Source organism: Mytilus galloprovincialis, chromosome 7 (genome assembly GCF_965363235.1).
Source record: "Mytilus galloprovincialis chromosome 7, xbMytGall1.hap1.1, whole genome shotgun sequence".
In the NCBI taxonomy this organism is placed as follows: Eukaryota; Metazoa; Mollusca; class Bivalvia; order Mytilida; family Mytilidae; genus Mytilus; species Mytilus galloprovincialis.
This window is the reverse complement of record NC_134844.1, coordinates 81,994,269-82,018,888: the sequence shown is the minus strand read 5'-3', so window position 1 is coordinate 82,018,888 and position 24,620 is coordinate 81,994,269. Positions and strand designations below refer to the sequence as shown.

General features: G+C 32.0%; 1 protein-coding gene across 9 annotated transcripts in view; it reads left to right on the top strand.

The window, feature by feature from the left end:
• LOC143083796 (uncharacterized) overlaps positions 1 to 12,323 on the top strand; it is a 58,755-nt gene extending 46,432 nt beyond the window's left edge. For 7 of the 9 annotated variants that reach the window (XM_076260153.1, XM_076260154.1, XM_076260149.1 and 4 more), the window contains 2 exons: positions 8,237 to 8,378; positions 11,931 to 12,323. In XM_076260153.1, coding sequence (XP_076116268.1) covers positions 8,237 to 8,378; positions 11,931 to 11,960 — 172 coding nt within the window. In that variant the 3' untranslated portion in view covers positions 11,961 to 12,323. Of the gene's footprint in view, positions 1 to 8,236; positions 8,379 to 11,930 lie in introns of those variants that run through there. The other 2 variants (XM_076260150.1, XM_076260156.1) reach the window with 2 other exon arrangements.
• Positions 12,324 to 24,620: the final 12,297 nt, after the last annotated feature.

The window sequence follows — 24,620 nt, the reverse complement described above, 5'->3', positions numbered from 1 at the left end:
ATTAGGGATCATCAGATTCACTTTTGCAATCTTAAACATGATAGTAAAACATGAACTATTAGTAATACAATTAATTGCAGCATAACGTTGTCACTGCCTTTTTCATTTTACATACCATATACCTGTCAACTGACCCGTATTCTGCGGGTGTGACCCGAGATTTTCACAATTCTGAGGGATCACCCGGAATACCCGCCGGGTCATTGAAATAACCCGGGAATTCCGAAAATGACCCGATTTCACCTGTATTTCTTAGCCTTGAGATTGATTTCATAAGTAATATTCCTTTGAAATACCGGCAAATTCGTAATTCTTCCATGAACAGGAAGTTCATCTAGCTATGTAAACTGTCAAATTAAGTGACCCATTAAGTGCATGGCTTCACTTGACAGCTTTGGTGTCAAACACACTGTTAATTAACACCAATTACCTTAGCTTTAGGTCGTAAATAAATTGCACCATTGGTTTACAAACTGAACTAGAGTTACTTCCCCTTATTTGTCACCATTCAAAATTATTCCTTATATTTACGTTTTATGGGTGAAAAAGATTAAATCATTAAAATATAAAATTCAAATACATATTGAAAAATAACTTTTCATTATTTTTATACCTTTATACAATTTTTTTTAAAAAGTTGAAAATTATTTTTTACATTTATACTTCCTTTAACTGTATTACTATATTTTATCATAGTCTAATTTCCTTGTTAAATGAAATATAATGTGGTTAAAGGCTACATAGTCAATAGTCTCAAACATTTAAGAATTATATTAAATTCTAGTGTTTGATGATTGTAGTATTTTTTCTCAAAAAAGTAAAGCACATAAGACTGAGTTACACAAATTTATAAAAATCTTTATAAGTGCAATGAAATAATATTTAATAAGATTTAAAATGACTTAACAAAGTGAACATGCATTGATGTTTTGGTATCTTTGATATACATTATAAGAAAATGTACCATAAATACTGAAATTCAGCTCGAAAAAGTTTGTACGCGTTATGACCTGAGATTTGATTCTTCAATGCAGGTCATGACCTGCATTTTCATCGTCACAGGTTGACAGGTATGATACCAAGACTATAATTGATTTTTCTAGCAACTTATCCTTGGAATATCAAATTGTTTTCACGGCAAGTGTCTTGCAAGAAACAAGTTCTTTTCACTCTCTCATGTCACCCCTGCATGTAATTCTTGATCCATGTTTCTATTTTACTTTTAGTTTTCAGTGTAGATGCTCTATTGTTTGTGTCTTATTTGTACCCTGGTTTGTCTTTTGTTCATTTATTGTCCTACTTTATGACGTAATTGTTTCATTTTTCCATCTAAATCTTAAATATTTTTTATCACTTTCTTGTATCGGCACACTATAATACTCACAAGTCAACTGAAGCCATATATTGCAGTGTTAATCCAATAAATCCACACGATTTTTAAACAAAAAAATACAACAGATAAAAATGTCAAAAAACTAATCAAGCTCATAAAAATGCATGTACGACCTCGGGCAACAACGTGACTGCAATAACCTTGGACAGAGCCACCTGGCTGTCCTCTCATGGGAAATCGTCTATATCACCAGTTTAATAAAATGTGTGGTTTAGCAATGTTACATGTCCACCGATGTCCAGACATTGTGCTAGAAAATATTTTAAGAAGATACAATGCTACTAAACACAAAAAAAATTGATGTTTCTTCATGGAAAATTGAACTTAATATCAAAAAACACAAAACTGGCTCTTTTTTTGTAAATAAAGATAAAACTAGATAGCTGGCATGTTTTATATTGAAGGGTTAAACTTGCTTTAAGTCGTGTTCAGACCCTTTAACAGAAAATAAAGGAAAATGGAATAAACGTGCATGGGACTTAATGGCACACAAAGTCAATGCATAGAAAAAAATACATATTGTCAACGGTCAGGGTTTTTATTCCTGTTCTTCATCTTGATAGTCCCTGGAGGGTCTTCAACAATGAAGAATCAATAATACCATAAAACAAGGTCAATATGGTCCCTAGTGTCGACTAAAGCATTACTAGTACTCAACGTATAATACTGCACTGTCACTATATATAAATCTAGTCATAAAAAAAATCACCAAAGTCTAAAGACAATACAGGCAGATCGGGTATTAATGATTGTGAGAATTACGATTTTTGCTTTGCCCAACATATCAGTCTTTTAATGTTGTCCTTAAAACCTAAAAGTCTTAAATTACAATGAATATATATATTTGCATTGAGACCAGAATATTGCTGCTGGGGGCCTTGAGCGGCCCCCAGGCCCCTCGCCGAAATGTTTATGGCTAGCTATGCTTTGCTAATATATTTTGCCTCAATTTTAAAAGAGGCTTCTTAAGGCCCTGAACTCCAATTAAATGCATTTAGTGATGATTTCACATACATTATTAGGTCTTTCCACCTTTCCGTGGAAAGACCTATTGAATTTGTTCTGATTATTATTATTATTATTATTTTTTTTTTTTTTTTTCTTCCGCCTAATTTTTTTTCTTGCGTATTATTGATGTTTCAAAAGATGTCGCTTAGATATTTGGAATATGGTATCGTATAGTTTATACGCTTTAAAAATTTACAACTGTGTAACAAACTACTTTACGTTGTAAGAGTTATCTCCCCAAACACTGTTTTTCTTGTGGCTACTACTCCTTCGCAACCGTTAAAGATTACGACAAATTTATTTTACCAAATTGCTCGTTGCATCTTCAGGATTAGGATATTCATTTGGACCGAAGCTTTACGGAGACTCCATATGAGAGTTATTCCCCCTTTTCCCTTAAATTAAGTGATATGCATTTCTAAATGGTAAACCATAAGTGATAAAGACATAGGGTCTTTAGATTTGGGGTCCTTGGTCGAAAATAATAAAAATGAGGTCAAGGTCAAAGGTCAAGGTCATATTCTAAATTTTGATTTTGGCTTATTTTCATTTATTTTCAAATACCTTATGACATATCGACAAATAATTTTTCATAAATTGTTAGTTGCGACATGTCCTTACTTGTATATTTTGATTGAAAGGGTGCGCAGACAATAAATAGGAGTTTTTGCCCATCTTACATTTAGAATTACGCGTAAAGTGATATTACTAATAAACCAAACATATTAAAGACCTTGGGTCTTTTGATTTAAGGTCTTGGTTTGTGAACTTGAAATTGAGGTCAAGGTCATAGGTTAATATGACGTTCTAGATTTTGACCTTTGCTTTAAATTCATATAAATACATCATACAGCCATAGGAACTAACATTTTAAACTGATTTTTAATATTTCAATATCAAAATAGATCTTTTCTAGTGGAAAGACCTACAATTGTTCTCTGAACAATTGGTTTTTAATATTATAGTTGAGTTCCTTTTCCAATTTTTAATTTGGAAAAAAAAGAATTGAACATTATTACTTTTAAATTCATATGCAGTTTAATGAGTTCTGAAAGTTTTATAAAAATCTGAAATGGTGGTCAATGATTATGTAAAATTAGATTTGATTTTGATAGTGGCCACAGATGTATTTCTTCAGTTCCTATTTTGATAAGACTGTTGTACATAGAATTTCAGCTTGAAAACAGTTAATATGTTTGGAAGAAAACACTTTTCCAGAGATAAGAGAAAATGCTGAGGAAGCATTTTAAATATAAAACTATAAGTGCTATCACAAATAAGAACAAAATTATGACTTTGAGAACTCATAATGATAAAACTAATAATGTCCATTATGTCTTCAACAAACTTGAAAAAACAAATGCTTAAAAGGAAAGAGAAACTCGCATCAATTAGGTGGAACTCTCTGACTTGAACATGCACATCAAGAATATGTGATTTGAATTTTTCTGAATAACGGTAGATGCATGTAATATATATTATGAAAACTTCACTTTAGATATACAGCATATATATACTGACACATTCCCTTTCTAAATTAAATTAGGGCTGTCCCAAAAATAAATATACAGGGGAAAGGAAGGCACTTTTTAGCTCACCTGGCCCGAAGGGCCAAGTGAGCTTTTCTCATCACTTGGCGTCCGGCGTCCGTCGTCCGTCGTCTGTCGTCCGTCGTCTGGCGTCGTTAACTTTTACAAAAATCTTCTCCTCTGAAACTACTGGGCCAAATTTAACCAAACTTGTCCACAATCATCATTGGGGTATCTAGTTTAAAAAATGTGTTCGGTTACCCGGCCAACCAACCAAGATGGCCGCCATGGCTAAATAGTTATCAAAAGTACCAGGATTATAATTTAGTACGCCAGACGCGCGTTTCGTCTACACAAGACTCATCAGTGACGCTCATATCAAAATAGTTATAAAGCCAAACAATACAAAGTTGAAGAGCATAGAGGATCCAAAATTCCAAAAAGTTGTGCCAAATACGGCTAAGGTAATCTATTCCTGGGACAAGAAAATCCTTAGTTTTTCGAAAAATGCAAAGTTTTGTATCAGGAAATTTATAAAAATGATCACATTATTGATATTCATGTCAATACCGAAGTGCTGACTACTGAGCTGGTGATACCCTCGGGGACGAAACGTCCACCAGCAGTGGCATCGACCCAGTGGTGTAAATAGTTATCAAAAGTACCAGGATTATAATTTAGTACGCCAGACGCGCGTTTCGTCTACACAAGACTCATCAGTGACGCTCATATCAAAATAGTTATAAAGCCAAACAATACAAAGTTGAAGAGCATAGAGGATCCAAAATTCCAAAAAGTTGTGCCAAATACGGCTAAGGTAATCTATTCCTGGGACAAGAAAATCCTTAGTTTTTCGAAAAATACAAAGTTTTGTATCAGGAAATTTATAAAAATGATCACATTATTGATATTCATGTCAATACCGAAGTGCTGACTACTGAGCTGGTGATACCCTCGGGGACGAAACGTCCACCAGCAGTGGCATCGACCCAGTGGTGTAAATAGTTATCAAAAGTACCAGGATTATAATTTAGTACGCCAGACGCGCGTTTCGTCTACACAAGACTCATCAGTGACGCTCATATCAAAATAGTTATAAAGCCAAACAATACAAAGTTGAAGAGCATAGAGGATCCAAAATTCCAAAAAGTTGTGCCAAATACGGCTAAGGTAATCTATTCCTGGGACAAGAAAATCCTTAGTTTTTCGAAAAATGCAAAGTTTTGTATCAGGAAATTTATAAAAATGATCACATTATTGATATTCATGTCAATACCGAAGTGCTGACTACTGAGCTGGTGATACCCTCGGGGACGAAACGTCCACCAGCAGTGGCATCGACCCAGTGGTGTAAATAGTTATCAAAAGTACCAGGATTATAATTTAGTACGCCAGACGCGCGTTTCGTCTACACAAGACTCATCAGTGACGCTCATATCAAAATAGTTATAAAGCCAAACAATACAAAGTTGAAGAGCATAGAGGATCCAAAATTCCAAAAAGTTGTGCCAAATACGGCTAAGGTAATCTATTCCTGGGACAAGAAAATCCTTAGTTTTTCGAAAAATGCAAAGTTTTGTATCAGGAAATTTATAAAAATGATCACATTATTGATATTCATGTCAATACCGAAGTGCTGACTACTGAGCTGGTGATACCCTCGGGGACGAAACGTCCACCAGCAGTGGCATCGACCCAGTGGTGTAAATAGTTATCAAAAGTACCAGGATTATAATTTAGTACGCCAGACGCGCGTTTCGTCTACACAAGACTCATCAGTGACGCTCATATCAAAATAGTTATAAAGCCAAACAATACAAAGTTGAAGAGCATAGAGGATCCAAAATTCCAAAAAGTTGTGCCAAATACGGCTAAGGTAATCTATTCCTGGGACAAGAAAATCCTTAGTTTTTCGAAAAATGCAAAGTTTTGTATCAGGAAATTTATAAAAATGATCACATTATTGATATTCATGTCAATACCGAAGTGCTGACTACTGAGCTGGTGATACCTAAAAATAGAACATAGGGGTAAAATGCAGTTTTTGGCTTATAACTCTGAAACCGAACCATTTACAGCAAATCTGACATGGGGTTAAATTGTTTATTAAGTCAAGATCTATCTGCCCTGAAATTTTCAGACGAATCGGACAACCGGTTGTTGGGTTGCTGCCCCTGAATTGGCAATTTTAAGGAAATTTTGCCGTTATATGGTTATTATCTTGAATATTATTATAGATAGAGATAAACTGTAAACAGCAATAATGTTCAGCAAAGTAAAATCTACAAATAAGTCAACATGACCGAAATGGTCAGTTGACCCATATAGGAGTTATTGCCCTTTATAGTCAATTTTTAACCATTTTTCGTAAATCTTAGTAATCTTTTACAAAAATCTTCTCCTCTGAAACTACTAGGCAAAATTTATCCAAACTTGGCCACAATTATCTTTGGGGTATCTAGTTTAAAAAAGGTGTCCGGTGACCCGGCCAACCAACCAAGATGGCCGCCACGGCTAAAAATAGAACATAGGGGTAAAATGCAGTTTTTGGCTTATAACTTAAAAACCAAAGCATTTAGAGCAAATCTGACAATTGGTAAAATTGTTTATCAGGTCAAGATCTATTTACCCTGAAATTTTCAGATGAATCTGACAACCTGTTGTTGGGTTGCTGCCCCTGAATTGGTAATTTTAAGGAAATTTTACTGTTTTTGGTTATCTTGAAAATTATTATAGATAGAAATAAACTGTAAACAGCAATAATGTTCAGCAAAGTAAGATTTACAAATAAGTCAACATGACCGAAATGGTCAGTTGACCAATATAGGAGTTATTGCCCTTTATAGTCAATTTTTAACCATTTTTCGTAAATCTTAGTAATCTTTTACAAAAATCTTCTCCTCTGAAACTACTGGGCCAAATTAATCCAAACTTATCCACAATCATCTTTTGGTTATCTAGTTTAAAAAATGTGTCTGATGACCTGGCCATCCAACCAAGATGGCCACCATGGCTAAAAATAGAACATAGGGGAAAAATGCAGTTTTTGGCTTATAACTCAAAAACCAAAGCCTTTAGAGCAAATCTGACACGGGGGTCAACTTGTTTATCAGGTCAAGATCTATCTGCCCTGAAATTTTCAGATAAATCGGACAACCCGTTGTTGGGTTGCTGCCCCTGAATTGGTAATTTTAAGGAAATTTTACTGTTTTTGGTTATTATCTTGAAAATTATTATAGATAGAAATAAACTGTAAACAGCAATAATGTTCAGCAAAGTAAGATTTACAAATAAGTCAACATGACCGAAATGGTCAGTTGACCCATATAGGAGTTATTGCCCTTTATAGTCAATTTTTAACCATTTTTCGTAAATCTTAGTAATCTTATACAAAAATCTTCTCCTCTGAAACTGATGGGCCAAATTAATTCAAACTTATCCACAATCATCTTTGGGGTATCTAGTTTAAAAAATGTGTCCGATGACCTGGCCATCCAACCAAGATGGCCGCCATGGCTAAAAATAGAACATAGGGGTAAAATGCAGTTTTTGGCTTATAACTCAAAAACCAAAGCGTTTAGAGCAAATCTGACAGGGGTTAAATTGTTTATCAGGTCAAGATCTATCTGCCCCGAAATTTTCAAATGAATCGGACAACCCGTTGTTGGGTTGCTGCCCCTGAATTGGTAATTTTAAGGAAATTTTGCTGTTTTTGGTTATTGTCTTGAATATTATTATAGATAGAGATAAACTGTAAACAGCAATAATGTTCAGCAAAGTAAGATTTACAAATAAGTCAACATGACCGAAATGGTCAATTGACCCCCTAAGGAGTTATTGTCCTTTATAGTCAATTTTCAACAATTTTTATAAAATTGTAAATTTTTACTAAAATTTTCCACTGAAACTACTGGGCCAAGTTCATTATAGATAGAGATAATTGTAAGCTGCAAGGATGTTCAGTAAAGTAAGATGTACAAACACATCACCATCACCAAAATACAATTTTGTCATGAATCCATCTGCTTCCTTTGTTTAATAGTCACATAGACCAAGGTGAGCGACACAGGCTCTTTAGAGCCTCTAGTTATTTGACCCCACCTGATGATGCATACATTTTAAATTGGATATTTCATTTAAATGTTCCAGCAATCTTTCTTAAATAACAACCACCCATCATATTTTAATAAAAGTGCCTTCCTTCCCCCATACAATTAATTCTGGAAAAGCCCTTAGCCAAAAACTAAATAATAAGATATATCTTTAATACAGGCTTGACAAAATGTGATGTGTTTTATTCTCTCAGGGCCAGAATTAAAGATGCCTGTGAAGTTATGAGAAAACTGGTGCCTGGTATGTCTGATAAAACTGATAAAGCAACAGTATTTGAGTTTGCTGCAAGATATATTCATTTCCTGAAAGGCTTTACAGGAAACAAACATGACAAGGTCAGTCACTTATCCAAACAAACATGACAAGGTCAGTCACTTATCCATGGCAACAAACAAACATTAGTAATCAGGTTAAGTATCTATACTGGTTTATATTATTCACATTTTATGAAGAAATAAAAATAATCAAGAGACTCTTGCATGATAATGTTTACAAAAATATTGACACAATTTTCAATAAAAAGAAAAATTTAAATTCTCAAAGAATGCTGCAAAAAAAACCAACACTTTTAAAATTAATATTTCATGACAGCCTACAGACATTGTTGTGTTATCAATAATATATATTTGTTATAAGATTGATAAAAGTTACCATACAAACTTTTTGCTTTTCTGGTTTGTTGTTCCGGAGGTATTGGACATTGCAATTTGAGTAAAGGCAATTATTGATGTATGGCACTGCTACAGGGTTCTCACTGAGTCTATGAGTCCTGATCTCTTAAAAATCTGTCTGGACGCACCATTTTCAAAACTGTTGAGTCCAAAGATGCATCAAGTTTGAAATATTTTGTATACTGTGGATTCATTATGATTCGTTGGATACCATTTTTGTGGGTTTTGTGAGTACAGTTGAACCAAGAATTCAAATATTTAACAAATGTTCTATAGGTTTGGAATGCAGAGATTGGCAAGAAATAAAATATCCATGAAAATTAATACCGATGAAAATATATGAATCCACAGTAAACTGAACACACATATCATCATTTTTAGCAAAAGTTTAAAAGTTATCTGAATTTAATGACATTTCATTGCCCTATTAGGTCATAGAGACTAAGATAATAAAGTATATTGCAATAAGATATATTCTTCTTACTATTCTTACTATTCACCATAGCCAAAAATAACAAGTTCAAAAATCCATAGTGAGATCCTGTAGTCCCGAATTGATTTTTGCAACCTTTACATTATTTTTTGGATATACATTAATATTCCATATTAGAAAGTAAAGTTCCTATGACTTTGTTAGGACAGGTTGGAAATTTCAAATGCCACTAGAAAATGAGGGTTCAGTGATAGCCACTGAAATTATGACTTGAGAAAGGCCACCAGAACCAAGTATTTTGTATTTACATGGTACAATAGACAAATTAGTTGAAATGAAACTTATCTGTATGAAGTATAATTTTGAGGTGTACAGAATACTCAGACAGTGATGTAGACTATGGAAAGCACTTCAATATGTCAGAGGACTTAGTTTAGTATATATGCATGCTTTTCTTTAATGAATTTTTTATAATTATTATAACCAGAAACTCAAATTATATGACTTACCAGTGATGCATATATTTCATTTATTGAAAACTTAAATGCCACTACAGACAATTGGTTATAGATATTGGGGTGGGAAATATAAATACCTTTACAATGGCCAGGGTCCAAATTAACACTAGAGAATGAAAACTTCTCCTTTTGATGTGATTTTTTTTTTAGATTTTCACGTGTCAAACTGAAATTTTAAGAAAAAGGACAATCAATGCTGTTATAATATAAGATTTATCTAAAGGAAATTCACATGGAAATTTTTAGCAGTATAGTAAGATGATTCTCCATTATTTAAAAGATTTAGCAGTATAGTAAGATGATTCTCGTTTATTTAAAAATTTTAGCAGTATAGTAAGATAATTCTTGATTATTTAAAAAAAAATATGAGTGTTTTTAAATTTATCTATTAAGTGGAAATTTTTACTAAGTTTTATAGATAATAGGTCACTTTTGGATTTCCCTATCAATATTTCACAATATTTACCACCTTCAATAAGTCTGTAATACACGATTCTATCGTTCTACTTATTATTTCTATTTTAAATGGTGGTTCTTATGCAGAATATTGATATGACCACTTAATATTCTTCCCAAATTATTTGATTGATCAAGGTGTATTACCACCATTGATTTTCCAAAATTAGTCTTTGTTGAATTTGCACTTTTCAAAAAATTGTGCAGAATTTGTCTCTATTAAATAAAGAAATACTTTGCATTAAGTTTTATCCTGTCCAGTACTATAAACAAAATTTTACATAACATATATATGAAGAAAAAAACATCACTGGAATTGAACCAATGAAATTTTCACCCCTTTTTAATAACCATGTGACCTCAAGTTTCCAAAATAATTTATAGAAAAACAAATAAAAATATAATGGTCTTTGAAATTACTGCTGAGCATGAAAATTAATTTTCATTTTATTATAACCACAGCTTTATTTTATACAAGGTTATATGTATAAAATAAAGCTGTGGTTATAATAAAATGAATAAGGGAACAAAAAATTTCAGAAAAAAAAAAAGAAAAAAAATCTTAAAATTTTTATTTGTTTCACTATTGATAATTGTTACTGAATGATATGGTACAAAAATCAACTGAAAAATTAGATTCGTTTTGTACCCAGATGACTTTTAAAATGTTTATATCATTGAAAAAGCTCCAAATTATCTCCCTTTAGTGCAACAATGTGACCTTTATTTTTTATTTTTATTTTTCAAATAAGCTGTACTTAAACTAAACAATTGTAAAATTTAGGCATTTTCTGTAATTTAGTTCTTTGTTTATTTCAATATAACCTTTATTTCTCCTATTTGTTCAACAGAAAAATATACCTTAACAAAAATGCATGCTTCTTTTGAAGGTAGATTGTGAGCTTAAATGAACAGTGACCCCATTTTTTATGCCCCATTTATGGGCATTATGTTTTCTGGTCTGTGCGTCTGTTCGTCTGTTCGTCTGTCTGTCCCGCTTCAGGTTAATGTTTTTGGTCTAGGTAGTTTTTATTGAGGTAGTTTTTGATGAAGTTGAGGTCCAATTAATCAACTTGAAACTTAGTACACATGTTTCCTATGATATGATCTTTCTAATTTTAATGCCAAATTAGAGTTTTTCCCTATTTTCACGGTCCACTGAACATAGAAAATGATGTGGATGGGGCATCGGTACTGGAGACACATTCTTGTTTATTTTATATTCCATTAAGTATATGATAAAGTTCATTTATAGAAAAAAATAGCGAAATCCTATATTTAAAAAGAAATCGATTTATGCTTGCAAGCTCCATTAAGCATTTATTTATATAAAAAAAATGTAGCAAGCAATACATTTTTTTCCATAGACATAAACTTTTGCTTTGCTATTATTTTGCAATTGAACATATTTCAGGACTTTTGGTTTGTTTTAAACAATATTTTGATTGTTCATATATCTATACTCTTTTGCTTTAAAATGACCTTGAAATGTAGGTAATGAATGATTTCAGACTCTATTGATTTATAATGACTCTCCTGTTTATCATGTGAAGACATTCTGGACCTTAAAATATCAAACATATTTTCATTGTTAAAACATCTTTTTACTTATGTAATCTGTGCACATTCACAATTTCTTATAAGAGAATATTGCTTCTCCACAAAAAAAAGAAAATTGCTCCTCTACAAAAGAAACTATTTTGGGATTCACAATTTTCATAGACTGAATATAACAAAGAAAATGAGATCACATTAACTAAGTTATCCTTCCACTCAGTCATCAATTATTTTTATGTCATTTTTTGGCAGGATTTCTTACTGAAGTATAGTCCATACTGAGAGGATGAGTCCATACTGAGAGGATGCACATTTTTGTGATGGTCATCACACTGGAGACATCAATGGATTGCAGGACAAGTTTAGATGTTTTAGAGTTGTATGTCACTACAGTTTGGTCTACTGATAATACTTGTTAATATATCTGTGATTGATTCGTCAACAGAATTTGTTAAAAATAATGTAGTTTTTTAATGATATTTGTTTTGACTAAATCATTTTGAAGAATATTGTTACATACTTAATGTGATAGCTGTTTGCGGTAATATAGAAAGAAGGTAACAATTACATTTTTGACTGTTATCTTTTATATATTTCAACCTTTTTATATATAATAATGATCTAATAAAATAATATAAACTTCTAGTATGTATTTTTGTTCATATAATTTTATTTGTATTGTGTATATATATATATATATATATATTGAACCCCAGGTGGTCTAGCCGGACGGTTACAGTGCAGGCGATTTGGTGTCACGATATCTCAGTAGCATGGGTTCGAATCCTGGCGAGGGAAGAACAAAAAATTCGCGAAAGCGAACTTACAGTCTAATATTGTTGGGTTGATGTTTAGACAAGTTGTATATATACATACAAGTCTAAATTGAAAACAACATTCAAACCTTTGAATGCGTTGGATAAAAACCGCAATTTTTATTCGTGTGCATGTAACAAATTTGTAGAGGTGTTCATTTCTGCAAATTTGTTGGTTAGTTTAGGTGAACAATGACATCAAATGCACTATTTTTTGTCCGAGTAGGCTACTTTCACATACCTTCTAAATTTGAGGGAGTAATTGGTGGTATGACACCTAAAGAGACAAAAAAAGTTTATTAGAAATCTTTTGTTTTGCTTTATTCTTAATCCTTAGTCAATTTGAAGTTAAAAACAGCCTTTCTGAGCATAATGCGACTTATATTAAAAATTTCACAGCTCAATTTAAACTGAATGTAATGTATGACTTTGATAGAAAATACTTGAAAATTTCATTTTGGGCTACAGGAACATAAACTTTCAATATCAAGATCAGTTTTTGCTGATTTTTCCTTGTTTGTTCTACTACTTTAAAGACTTTCAACAATTTTTGCAATGCATTTAGTAAAAAATACAAGGTATTGAAGTGTCAAGGAATATTGACCCCCTTTTTTCTCATCTGGTGTCAGTAAAGTACTACAAATTGATCAAAAGTGCAGTCATGGTCATTTAACTGTTTTTATGTACATCAGTTAATAAAATTTAAGATATGAAAATTTCAAAACGTTCTAAATTTGAGGGAGTAATTGGTGGTATGACACCTATATATAAACATTGTTGGGTTGATGTTTAGACAAGTTGTATACATATAAACAAGTCTAAATTGAAAACAACATTCAAACCTTTGAATGCGTTGGATAAAAACCGCAATTTTTATTTGTGTGCATGTAACAAATTTTGTTGTAGAGGTGTCTAAATACAGCACAAACAACATTTTCCAAAAGACCAAAAGAGTGAAAAAATATAATTTAACTAAACGCATTTGACTAGCAGGTCGAACAACTGATGTTATTAAACCCTGCTGACTGCCATTGATGATTGCCAAATAAGTTGATCACAAGGTGTAACAAAAAGGATCTCTATATTAATTTAATACCAAGTAGAAAACAATAATCTTGGGACAAAGATGGTAAACCACAACATGAGGTGCTAAATTTTTTACACCATATCCAAATTTCTACAATTAATATCTCTTCAGTGATGTTAGGGATTGAAACAGTATTTGGAAGGCCATATAATTTACCTCAATTTAGGATAGAATGGTTTATATAATCTGGTCATCATATTTTGACTCTTTAAAATTCAAGAGTCTATCCTAAATTGAATGGCTTTCCAAATACTTTTTGACCTAAAAAGTGTAACATTCAACACCAAAACTAAAACTAGAGGCTCTAAAGAGCCTGTGTCGCTCACCTTGGTCTATGTGAATATTAAACAAAGGAAGCAGATGGATTCATGACAAAATTGTGTTTTGGTGATGGTGATGTGTTTGTACATCTTACTTTACTAAACAGTCTTGCTGCTTACAATTATCTCTATCTATAATGAACTTGGCCCAGTAGTTTCAGGGGAAAATGTTAATAAAAATTTACAAATTTTATGAAAATTGTTAATAATTGACTAGAAAAGGACAATAACTCCTTAGGGGGTCAATTGACCATTTGGGTCATGTTGACTTATTTGTAAATCTTACTTTGCTGAACATTATTGCTGTTTACAGTTTATCTATATCTATAATAATATTCAAGATAATAACCAAAAACAGCAAAATTTCCTTAAAATTACTGATTCAGGGGCAGTAACCCAATAACGGGTTGTGTGATTCATCTGAAAATTTCAGGGTAGAAAGATCCTGACCTGATAAACAATTTTACTCATGTCAGATTTGCTCTAAATGCTTTGGTTTTTGAGTTATAAGCCATAAACTGCATTTTACCCCAATGTTCTATTTTTAGCCGTGGCGGCCATCTTGATTTGATGGCCGTGTCACCGGACACATTTTTTTAAAAAATACCTCCAACATGATTGTGGCCAAGTTTGGATTAATTTGTCCCAGTAGTTTCAGCGGAGAAGATTTTTGTAAAAGATAACTAAGATTTTATTCCATGTCAGATTTGCTCTAAATGCTTTGGTTTTTGAGTTATAAGCCAAAAACCCCATTTTACCCCTATGTTCTATTTTTAGCCATGGCGACCATCTTGGTTGGTTGGCCGGGTCACGCCACACATTTTTTAAACTAGATACTCCAATGATGATTGTGGCCAAGTTTGGATTAATTTGTCCCAGTACTTTCAGAGGAGAAGATTTTTGTAAAAGATAACTAAGATTTACGAAAAATGGTTAAAAATGGACTAAAAAGGGCAATAACTCCTAAAGGGGTCAACTGACCATTTCGGTCACGTTGACTTATTTGTAAATCTTACTTTGCTGAACATTATTGCTGTTTACAGTTTATCTCTATCTATAATAATATTCAAGATAATAACCAAAAACAGCAAAATTTCCTTAAAATTATCAATTCAGAGGCAGCAACCCAACAACGGGTTGTCCGATTCATCACCAATGATGATTGTGGCCAAGTTTGGATTAATTTGGCCCAGTAGTTTCAGAGGAGAAGATTTTTGTAAAAGTTAACGACGACGGACGACGGACGACGGACGCAAAGTGATGGGAAAAGCTCACTTGGCCCTTCGGGCCAGGTGAGCTAAAAAAGAAAAAAGTTAATCAATAAATGATTTGGATAGCATATATATCCTTCATCAATTCGAGTTAAAATTAATTCATATAAAACTTATTTTCATAATAATCTTCAGCTTTATAAAAAAAACTTGTATTACTCTAAGCATATTCTGGTGTTGGACACACTTTGACATATGTTAAATCTATTTATTGTGTACATTATCATTATTTTACTACAATCTGAAAATTAACTAAATAAGATAAAATAGTTAACTGCTATCTTAACATTTTATATATTATATATTACAATATTAGCAAAATTCTAAAGATTTATCTTTAAACTTTAATATTTTTTTTATTCAATATACAGGTCTTACTTATGAGCAACAAGAATAATAATTTAGAAACAAGAAAACTAATTTACAGACAAGAAAGTAGATTAAATTTAGCATCAAATTATCAAATTATCTAAATAATGATTATGTGAAATAACATTGAATGAAAGTTGCACTTCGTAATTACAGCTCTTTAACAAGCCTAGCTATTTATGTTACTCATCGCATAGCAGTATTACTATGCTCACCTCAATAAGTCACGTAACACTCCTGTTTCCTATTGTCCCCTGTCATATGAAATGCTGTGTTTTTCACAATGAATTTAATTGCATTTTCTTAAGTTTTATAAATAAAAATATAGATCTGTATCAATAGTTGTGTCTAATTGTTGAACTTTTGAGGTGCTTTTATTCTTTTTAAAAGTTTTCTGAAAAGACTAATTTTAAACCATATTGGAAGACATCAGAAAATTTCCACAAAATTATTGGCAGTGATAACATAATAAGGTTTCGTAGGTCGTGTTAAGCCTTTACATGTACAAGAAGAAAACCTTTCGATGAACTTGAATTAGGGAAAAAACAATATGTGTGATGCTGAATCAACTTTCGTTAAAACACGCTTCATTGCATTACCATGACTGGTAAAAATGTCTATTCTGGAGACAAAAGTCATACAACAAGCTAAGCAATGAAAGGTATGTCAAATCATTTGAGCGTACTGATATTGTTTTAAGTGGCGGAAATTATCCGGCAGGCCATCCTGTGGTGAAATTACTCCTCAGAAATAATTTCAAGGACAAGCTAGCTGCTTCAACATTCAGAATGCATTGTTAACTATACTTGATGAAATTAGAAAAAAAAATGCTTCTGATGTTTTAAGATTAGTCGGGGCATGATGTTGATTTAAAAAAGATAATCGAAAGTCTACATTATGATCTGTTTGCGAAAGAAAGAAAAAACAATTTTCGTTGTCGTATAGTTTGCCAGTTACATTTGTTTACAAATCTTCCATATGTTGTGAAAAAATGTGAAAAGCTGTTTACGATTGTTCGAAATTTCAAATCATTTGTATCTTTACAGTGTATTCAAAACTCTCTGATAAATATTTTGTCTGGTTTGAAGATGACAATTATTTTCATGGATAATGATTACAATGCACTATCATGTGATACGGAACGGAAATGTATACTTTTGCTGAGTGTGTGATATCCCTTTATGAAAAACCAGTACACCCCTGATCTGATGTCAGCAATTAAAGGTCCAATATTGACAAATGTAAAACAATTAAACAAGAAAACAACGGCCTAATTAATGTACAAAATAATTAATAAACGAACAACAAAAATGTAACACAGCACAACAAATGACAACAACTGAAAACAGGCTCCTGACTTGGGAAAGGCACATATTGACGGTAGCCAATGGAAGACTCGGAAACGACAACACGGTAATTTCACTTTCTGTACATCTAACCATGGAAGTACTTTGCAATTACTACAAAGGTGATAAATTTTATTATATACAGCCTCCTCCATTAATAACTACTGTTTCCTTTGAATCTTAAATAATACTTCCATGATCTAACGGAAGAAGTGTTAATGATTATTTACTTGTTTCTCAAGTTGTGATTACGAGTTAATCGAGTTAGTAATTTTGAAGTGTTGCTTTCACTAGTGAATGATATTTCTACGGTTACACGCCATTATTCCGACAGCACATTGATCCGACAACCCAATAGTCCGACAACCCATTGCTCCGACAGCCCAATAATCCGACAGCCCATAAGTCCGACACTTATCAGGGTATCAGGGTAAAATAAAATGTGTCTGTCTGTATTATTCCCGGGAGGAGGGGTTACGGGTATAACTGCCGATAGCTTAATTTTGCCAAATCATACCCTGTTCTAACCAGAAAACATTGAAAAACATACCCTGTTCTATACATGCTCAGAAAATGTATACCCTGTTCTAGACTGTATAAAATAAGATGCAGTTCTAGACTAGATTTCTAGACTGTACCTTCAACAGTTGAATAAGAGATCCTGTTCTAGACCAATTCTTTTTGTTAAAAAAAGAAAAACCTTGTTCTCACCAGCAGGGCATAAAAAGCGACCCTGTTCTAACCAACAGGACTTGAAAAAGAAACCCTGTTCTAACCAACAGGACTTGAAAAAGAAACCCTGTTCTAACCAGGACATGAAAAAGTGACCCTGTTTTGCGGCACACCTATACCACTAAAAATATAGTAAGTATCCCCGGGGTGTTATTACGTTTATGTTATAACATATTTTAAGAAATAACTAGTTTATGAGAAAGATTCAACCAAAATATTCATGGGATTGGCGGACAGTAACCCCCCCGCCCACACACACACACACACACACACACACACTTTTTTAGAAACGGCGGTATAATGATTACATGACAAGTCTGCACGGACTCTAAGTCTGCATGGGACTAGCTCTTGTAACAAAAGACGACTCTGGTTAGCGCGATGTATAATTTAATAAGTTCAGCATGGAATACAATTGTACAGAGTTGGAACTGCTCAGTGTAATACTAAATCCAATCTGCCACATTAAAATAACAACAAAGTTTATATAACAAACCAAAAACTACTTGAATGAATGAATATTTTATTTGCGAAAGCATAAATAACACATAAACAAGTATATACAATGTGACAAAACAACAGATAGCAGAGAACAATACATAATATAATTAAAAACCAATTGTTCAGAGAACAATTGAAGGTCTTTCCATCAAAACAATGTATTTTGATATGAAAGTTGTGAAACTAAGTTTAAAATGTCATTTCAATCGTCAAATGATAGCTTCTAGTACGCTGATTCCAAAAATATTTGGTTTCCATACATTTTTTTTAAATAAGGGAGATAATTTGTTACTTCCGGTTTGAAAAATGTTACTTACGATTATATTTGAATATTTACTTGACACTGATTCCAAAAATATCTGGTTCTATATACTTTTATATTAATAAAGTACAAAAAATAGCTACTTCCGGTTGTTTCTTTCAAGGTTAAATGGTTTGATACCTTTTCCAAAAGTTTCATAGCTTTATCATGTATACATATAAAATAAAAGCAAAGGTCAAAATCTAGAACGTCAAATTAAGCTATGACCTTGAGATCAATTTCAAGGTCATGAACTAATGACCTCAAATCAAAAGACCATAGGTCTTAATTATATTTGGTTAATGACTTATATCACCAAACGCGTATTTTTAAATACAAGAGGGGAGAAAACTCCCTTTTACGTTCAACGTGCCCTTGCAATAAAAATTTATGTGTTACGACATGTCGCAACTAACAATTTAGTAAAAATAATTTGTTGATATCTTATATGGTCTTTGGATATAAGCCAAATTCAAATATTAGAATATGACCTTAACCTTTGACCTTGACCTAATTTTCTTTTTTTTTGGACCAAGGACCTCAAATCAAAAGATCCTAGGTCTCTATCACTTATGGTTTATAAGATAGAAATGCATATCACTTATATCAGATGCATAAGGGGAAATAACTCTCATATGGAGCGGTCATATTGCTTCGGTCAAAATAGGACAAATCATGCAAAGGATATAACGAGCAATTTTGTAAAATAAATTTGTCGTTATCTTTTACGGTTGCAAAGGAGTTGTGAGCACAAGGAAAACAGTGTTTGGGGAGATAACTCCTACAAAGAAAAGTATTCGGTTACGCAGGGTAAATTTCAAAAGCGCATAAACTGTTCGATATCATATACCAAATATCAAAGCGACATATTGCGAAACAAATGTTTATTGCAAGAACAAAATAAGCCGGAAGAAAAAAAAAAAAAAAAAAAAATAATCAGAAGAAAAACAATAGGTCTTTCCACAGAAAAGTGGAAAGACCTAATAATCAGAAGAAAAACAATAGGTCTTTCCACAGAAAAGTGGAAAGACCTAATAAAGGTACAATTAATAATTATTAATTCACAATACATGATCTAATTTTCCAAGCATATTTCAGATAGTAACACAGTTTAATTGTGATTGATTTTGATTTTGCTTGAAGTAAATGAAAAAGTTTAAAATTTTTGGCCAAGAACAATAATATTTTGGCAAATGTTCTTGTCTCACAGTTCTGTATGCTGGACATACAAGTACGACATGGTATTCATTTTCAATACAAGCCATATTGCAGCATTTTTATATCGCCCTAATTCCAAATTTAGTTTCAAAGTACCACTTCTCAATTTTGTAAGTAACCCAAGTAGCACAAAAACATTTTATTGATATTTTTTAAATATATTGCAAAATATCACCAAAATATCATTCAAAAACATGTTTTTGACGTGATATGTCTGGCTGTACTCATGTGAATAGCATATTTTCTGGAAATATTTGTTCTGAATGTTTAAAGAGCATTAGTTTTAAATATCTTGATTTTATATTGAAATAACATAATTTTGATATAATTCAGTTTCAATTGAAAATATCCAGACGTGTACAACATCTTTCAAACATCTGGACAAAGTATTCTTCTAATGTCTAGGATATGTTTTATTGATGTCTACCTAATGTTTTTTTTTAAATACAGTCTGTCAACCTTATTCTAATTTTAATAAAAAGTTGAGACATTGATTTGAATGATTAAAAGTCAATTCATAAATTCTACTGGTTGATAATTTAATATATAAATTCAGTAGATTAACAACTATCTATTGGAGAGTAAGACAATTCACTCGTGTCAATGATGTGTTGTAAAAAATATTTTCTTTTTCATATCAAACATCATGGACTTCACACAAATATCACTAACAAACATAAGAAAAACATTTGTCGTACATCTTACAAATATCAATTAAAAATATTATGTAAAAATGTTTATAAAATATTTCTTTTTTTCATATCAAACATGTGCTTCACTCAAATATCACTGACAAACATTTGGAGAACATTTCTAGCATACATCTTACAAATATCTATTAAACATATTATCTTAAAACTATTATGAAACAGTCTTTAACTAATATTTTCTAAATAAAATCGAAAAAATATATATATAAAGTATATTGATGTTACATCAAAAAGATATTTTATTATACATCAAACCTATGCTTTACATAGATGTAAATCAAAAATGTTTTATAAATATTTCTTTTACACATCTAAAAAATATATATATTAAATGTTATATAAAAATGTCCATCAGATATTGATTGAATATTGCAAAGAAATATCTCCTCGACATACAATTGTTCTCATTTATAAAACTGTCTATTTAACGTTTTAAAAACATCAGCAAAGAATATTTATTATTCATTATAAAAAAATATTTTAAAAAAATGTGTTTTTATTAGCAATCAAACATTGGGACGAAATATTATTGTTAAAATATCATTAATGCATAATTTCTGATGTAAAAAAAATGTCTTTAAAATATTTTTTGGTAAATATTTTTGAAAAACATATATATAACCAGTCAATAATATCATGAAAATATTATGTGTTAGCTGGGAAGTTACTATTAATAATAATAAAAAAAATCTCTATTACAAAGTCTGTTTTGATGTGTTTATAAATACATAGTTTTAATTAGGGCCCCGCCTTTAGGCGGATCGTCCTATAGTGATCAGTCTGTCCGTCCGTCCGAATCTAGAGAACCATTATGATTTCATACTTTATACTTTACATGTTTATTAACCACCACCAGAGGGCGTGTCATGATGTATGTACAACTTCCTAGGTCAAAGGCGGGTCGCCCTATAGTGATCAGTCTGTCCGTCCGTCCGTCCGTAACACTTTAACTTTGTGTCCGCTCCATATCTAGAAAACCATTATGATTTCATACTTTATACTTTACATGTTTATTAACCACCACCAGAGGGCGTGTCATGATGTATGTACAACTTCCTAGGTCAAAGGTCAAGGTAAAAAAACTTTGGTTTCAGTTGACAACCCTGTGTCCTGTGGTGAAGATCGTGTCCGCTCTATATCTTGAGAACCGTTATGATTTCAAAGTTTATACTTGACATGTATATGAACCAACACCAGAGGGTGTGTCATAAATTATGAACGACTGCCTAGGGCAAAGTTAAAGGTCAAAAACTTTGGTTTCAGTTGACAACCCCGTGTCCTATGGTAAAGATCGTGTCCGCTCTATATCTTGAGAACCGTTATCATTTCAAAGTTTATACTTGACATGTATATAAACCAACACCAAAGGATGTGTCATAATTTATTTACAACTTCCTAGGTCAAAGGTCAAGGTCAAAAACTTTGATTTCAGTTGACAAACCCATGTCCTATGGTAAAGATACAATTTTTTAATGAACATTATTCACAGCGGGGCCCACAGAGATGGCTCTCATCTCAATGATATCTAGTTTTCACAATCATTTATTGATGCATACCAAGTTTGTAAATACTGGTCCTTTATACGAGTTTTTATAACATTTAACTGTATATTTACATAATTCTGTGCAGTCCAAACATAGTTCAAACCAAGAGTAAACAATAAATCACGAACACTGGACGCCCAGTTCTTTTTACCATTGTTTGCATCTTCTAATAAAAATTGATAAACATCATAAACAATAGGTGGCTTATTTCCAATAATATGAAGCCATTTTCAAAATGATTTGTTTTCTTGAGGCATACATAGGCAAATGACCTAGTTCACCACATAAAAAACTTAAAGGAACATTTTTACTTAGTTTTAAAACAAATCTATTGTGTATTTGCTCTATATCATTTGCACGGTGAAAACCCCATATTTCAGATGCATAGTTTAATACGGAACCAACCATACTATCAAACAGTAGACATTCTAGACTTGTGGATAAAAACACATGTTTGAAAGAGTTCAGAAGTGACGAAAGCGCTCTTGATCCCTGTTGAGATAATCTTTTTTGGGTATGTAAGAATTTTCCATTATAATGAAGTAGCATACCCAAATACACGTAAGAGTCCACTGTCTGCATGTAGTTCCTTACCTTCATACATGAAACTGAAGTTAGCTGGCTGCCATCCATTTCTAAAAACAACAATTTTGGTTTTGTCTGTATTTACCTCAATGTTCCATTTCTTACAATAGATTGAAGAATATCTAGTAATTTTTGTAACTTTCGGGAGACTTACTAAACAATATACTGTTTATTGTGTGTATGTGGTTCCAGGCCAACACATTTCCCAGTCACAGATACACCCAGAATCTATTTGTGACAGTATTGCTTGGCCCTTATGGGTGTAATTTTGCAATAAAGATTATATAATATTTTGTAAGTTATGCTTGCCAATGAGACATCTTTTAAATAAATATGGCGTTTAATGTCGAGTCTTAGTAAAGCGAGCTAGATGACATCAAATTGACCAGTGTTGTACAAGATATAAAGCAATGGCAATATTTAATACAAAAAAAAAAAAAAAAACACCACGAAAAAACAAACCATGACGATAATAAGCAAACCAAAAAAACAGGCTCCGGATTTGGACAGGTATATTTAGTATACATGCATAAGCAGCAAATTGAATGTATCCAAACAGGATATAACGGCACAAAATAAAATGGTAAGCAAGTATAGATTTTGTCTTATATGGTAGGAATAAAACTTCCACATTTTATGAACAAAATTTCGTACTTGCTCTGAAATATGTATTTTAAAAATAAAAATATATACAATTATTGAGGAATTCTAGGTGGAATATTACCTCTACCAATAAACACCCTAGTTATGTCATCCATTGGTAGTAGTTTGACCTTTGAAGTTTCACACTGGGAAACATTAAAGCTAATTACACCTTCCAGAAATGAACTATTGAAATAAAAACATTCCTTATCTCCCTACTATATATTTAACACCACTCTGAGAGTCTCAACATGCCCTAATTGTCCTGATTTATAATAAAAGGAAAGTATATTCCTCCACACAAATGGTAATGAATATACAAGTCTAACTTTGAGATATAATAACAATTCAATTAAAATAATAATAAGCATAAAAAAGTTCTAATTAGTTATCAAAGGTACCAGGATTATAATTTAGTACGCCAGACGCGCGTTTCGTCTACATAAGACTCATCAGTGATGCTCAAATCAAAATAATTATAAAGCCAAACCTGTACAAAGTTGGAGAGCATTGATGATAAAAAAAAATCCTAAAATTTGGGCCAAATACGGCTAAGGTAATCTATGCCTGGGATAAGAAATCCTTAGTTTTTCGAAAAATTCAAAGTTTTGTAAACAGGAAATTTATAAAAATGACCACATTATTGATATTCATGTCAACACCGAAATGTTGACTACTGGGCTGGTGATACCCTCGGGGACGAAACGTCCACCAGCAGTGGCATCGACCCAGTGGTGTAAATAGTTATCAACGGTACCAGGATTATAATTTAGTACGCCAGACGCGCGTTTCGTCTACATAAGACTCATCAGTGACGCTCAAATCAAAATATTTTAAAGCCAAAACCAGTACAAAGTTGAAGAGCATTGATGATAAAAAATTCCTAAAAGTTGGGCCAAATATGGCTAAGGTTCACGTATTGACTTTTTTTTTAAAGCAACTTGTTTTAACTTTTATTCTTTTTATAACTTACAGTTAAAAATTCTGAGATTTTTATTTTTAAGCTAAAAAAAAAATATGTGTGTTTCCGCTATTACATCTTTGAAAAAATAGGGTAGGTATAGATAGGTTTTTTTTTTTTATAATTCTTTAAAAGTACTTATTGAAAAATAACAAACAAAACTTTTAGCTTAAAAAATAGTGAGGGTAGCCGGGGTAATAGGAAACACACACCTTTTTTATTTGGCCGCTTATGCATACATGTAGCATTAGACTGACTGATATCAGCTACATGTATATATAGACTTAATTTAATTGCAGCTATATAATGGATACTCAATGTTTTTATTTTGTTTATTTCTTGTAATAAATTCTTACTATTTATTTCACGGGGGGGGGGGGGGGGGTGACTTCCTATTATTGGGTAGACGGGGATGTGCCAAAAATATGGGTCATAATTTTGCGAGATTTTGTATAAAAATGACCCTCCTTTTTAATGACATCCTATATTAAAATGCATTTACGTTTGATAACTGTATATTGATTTGGGGTATGATCTACA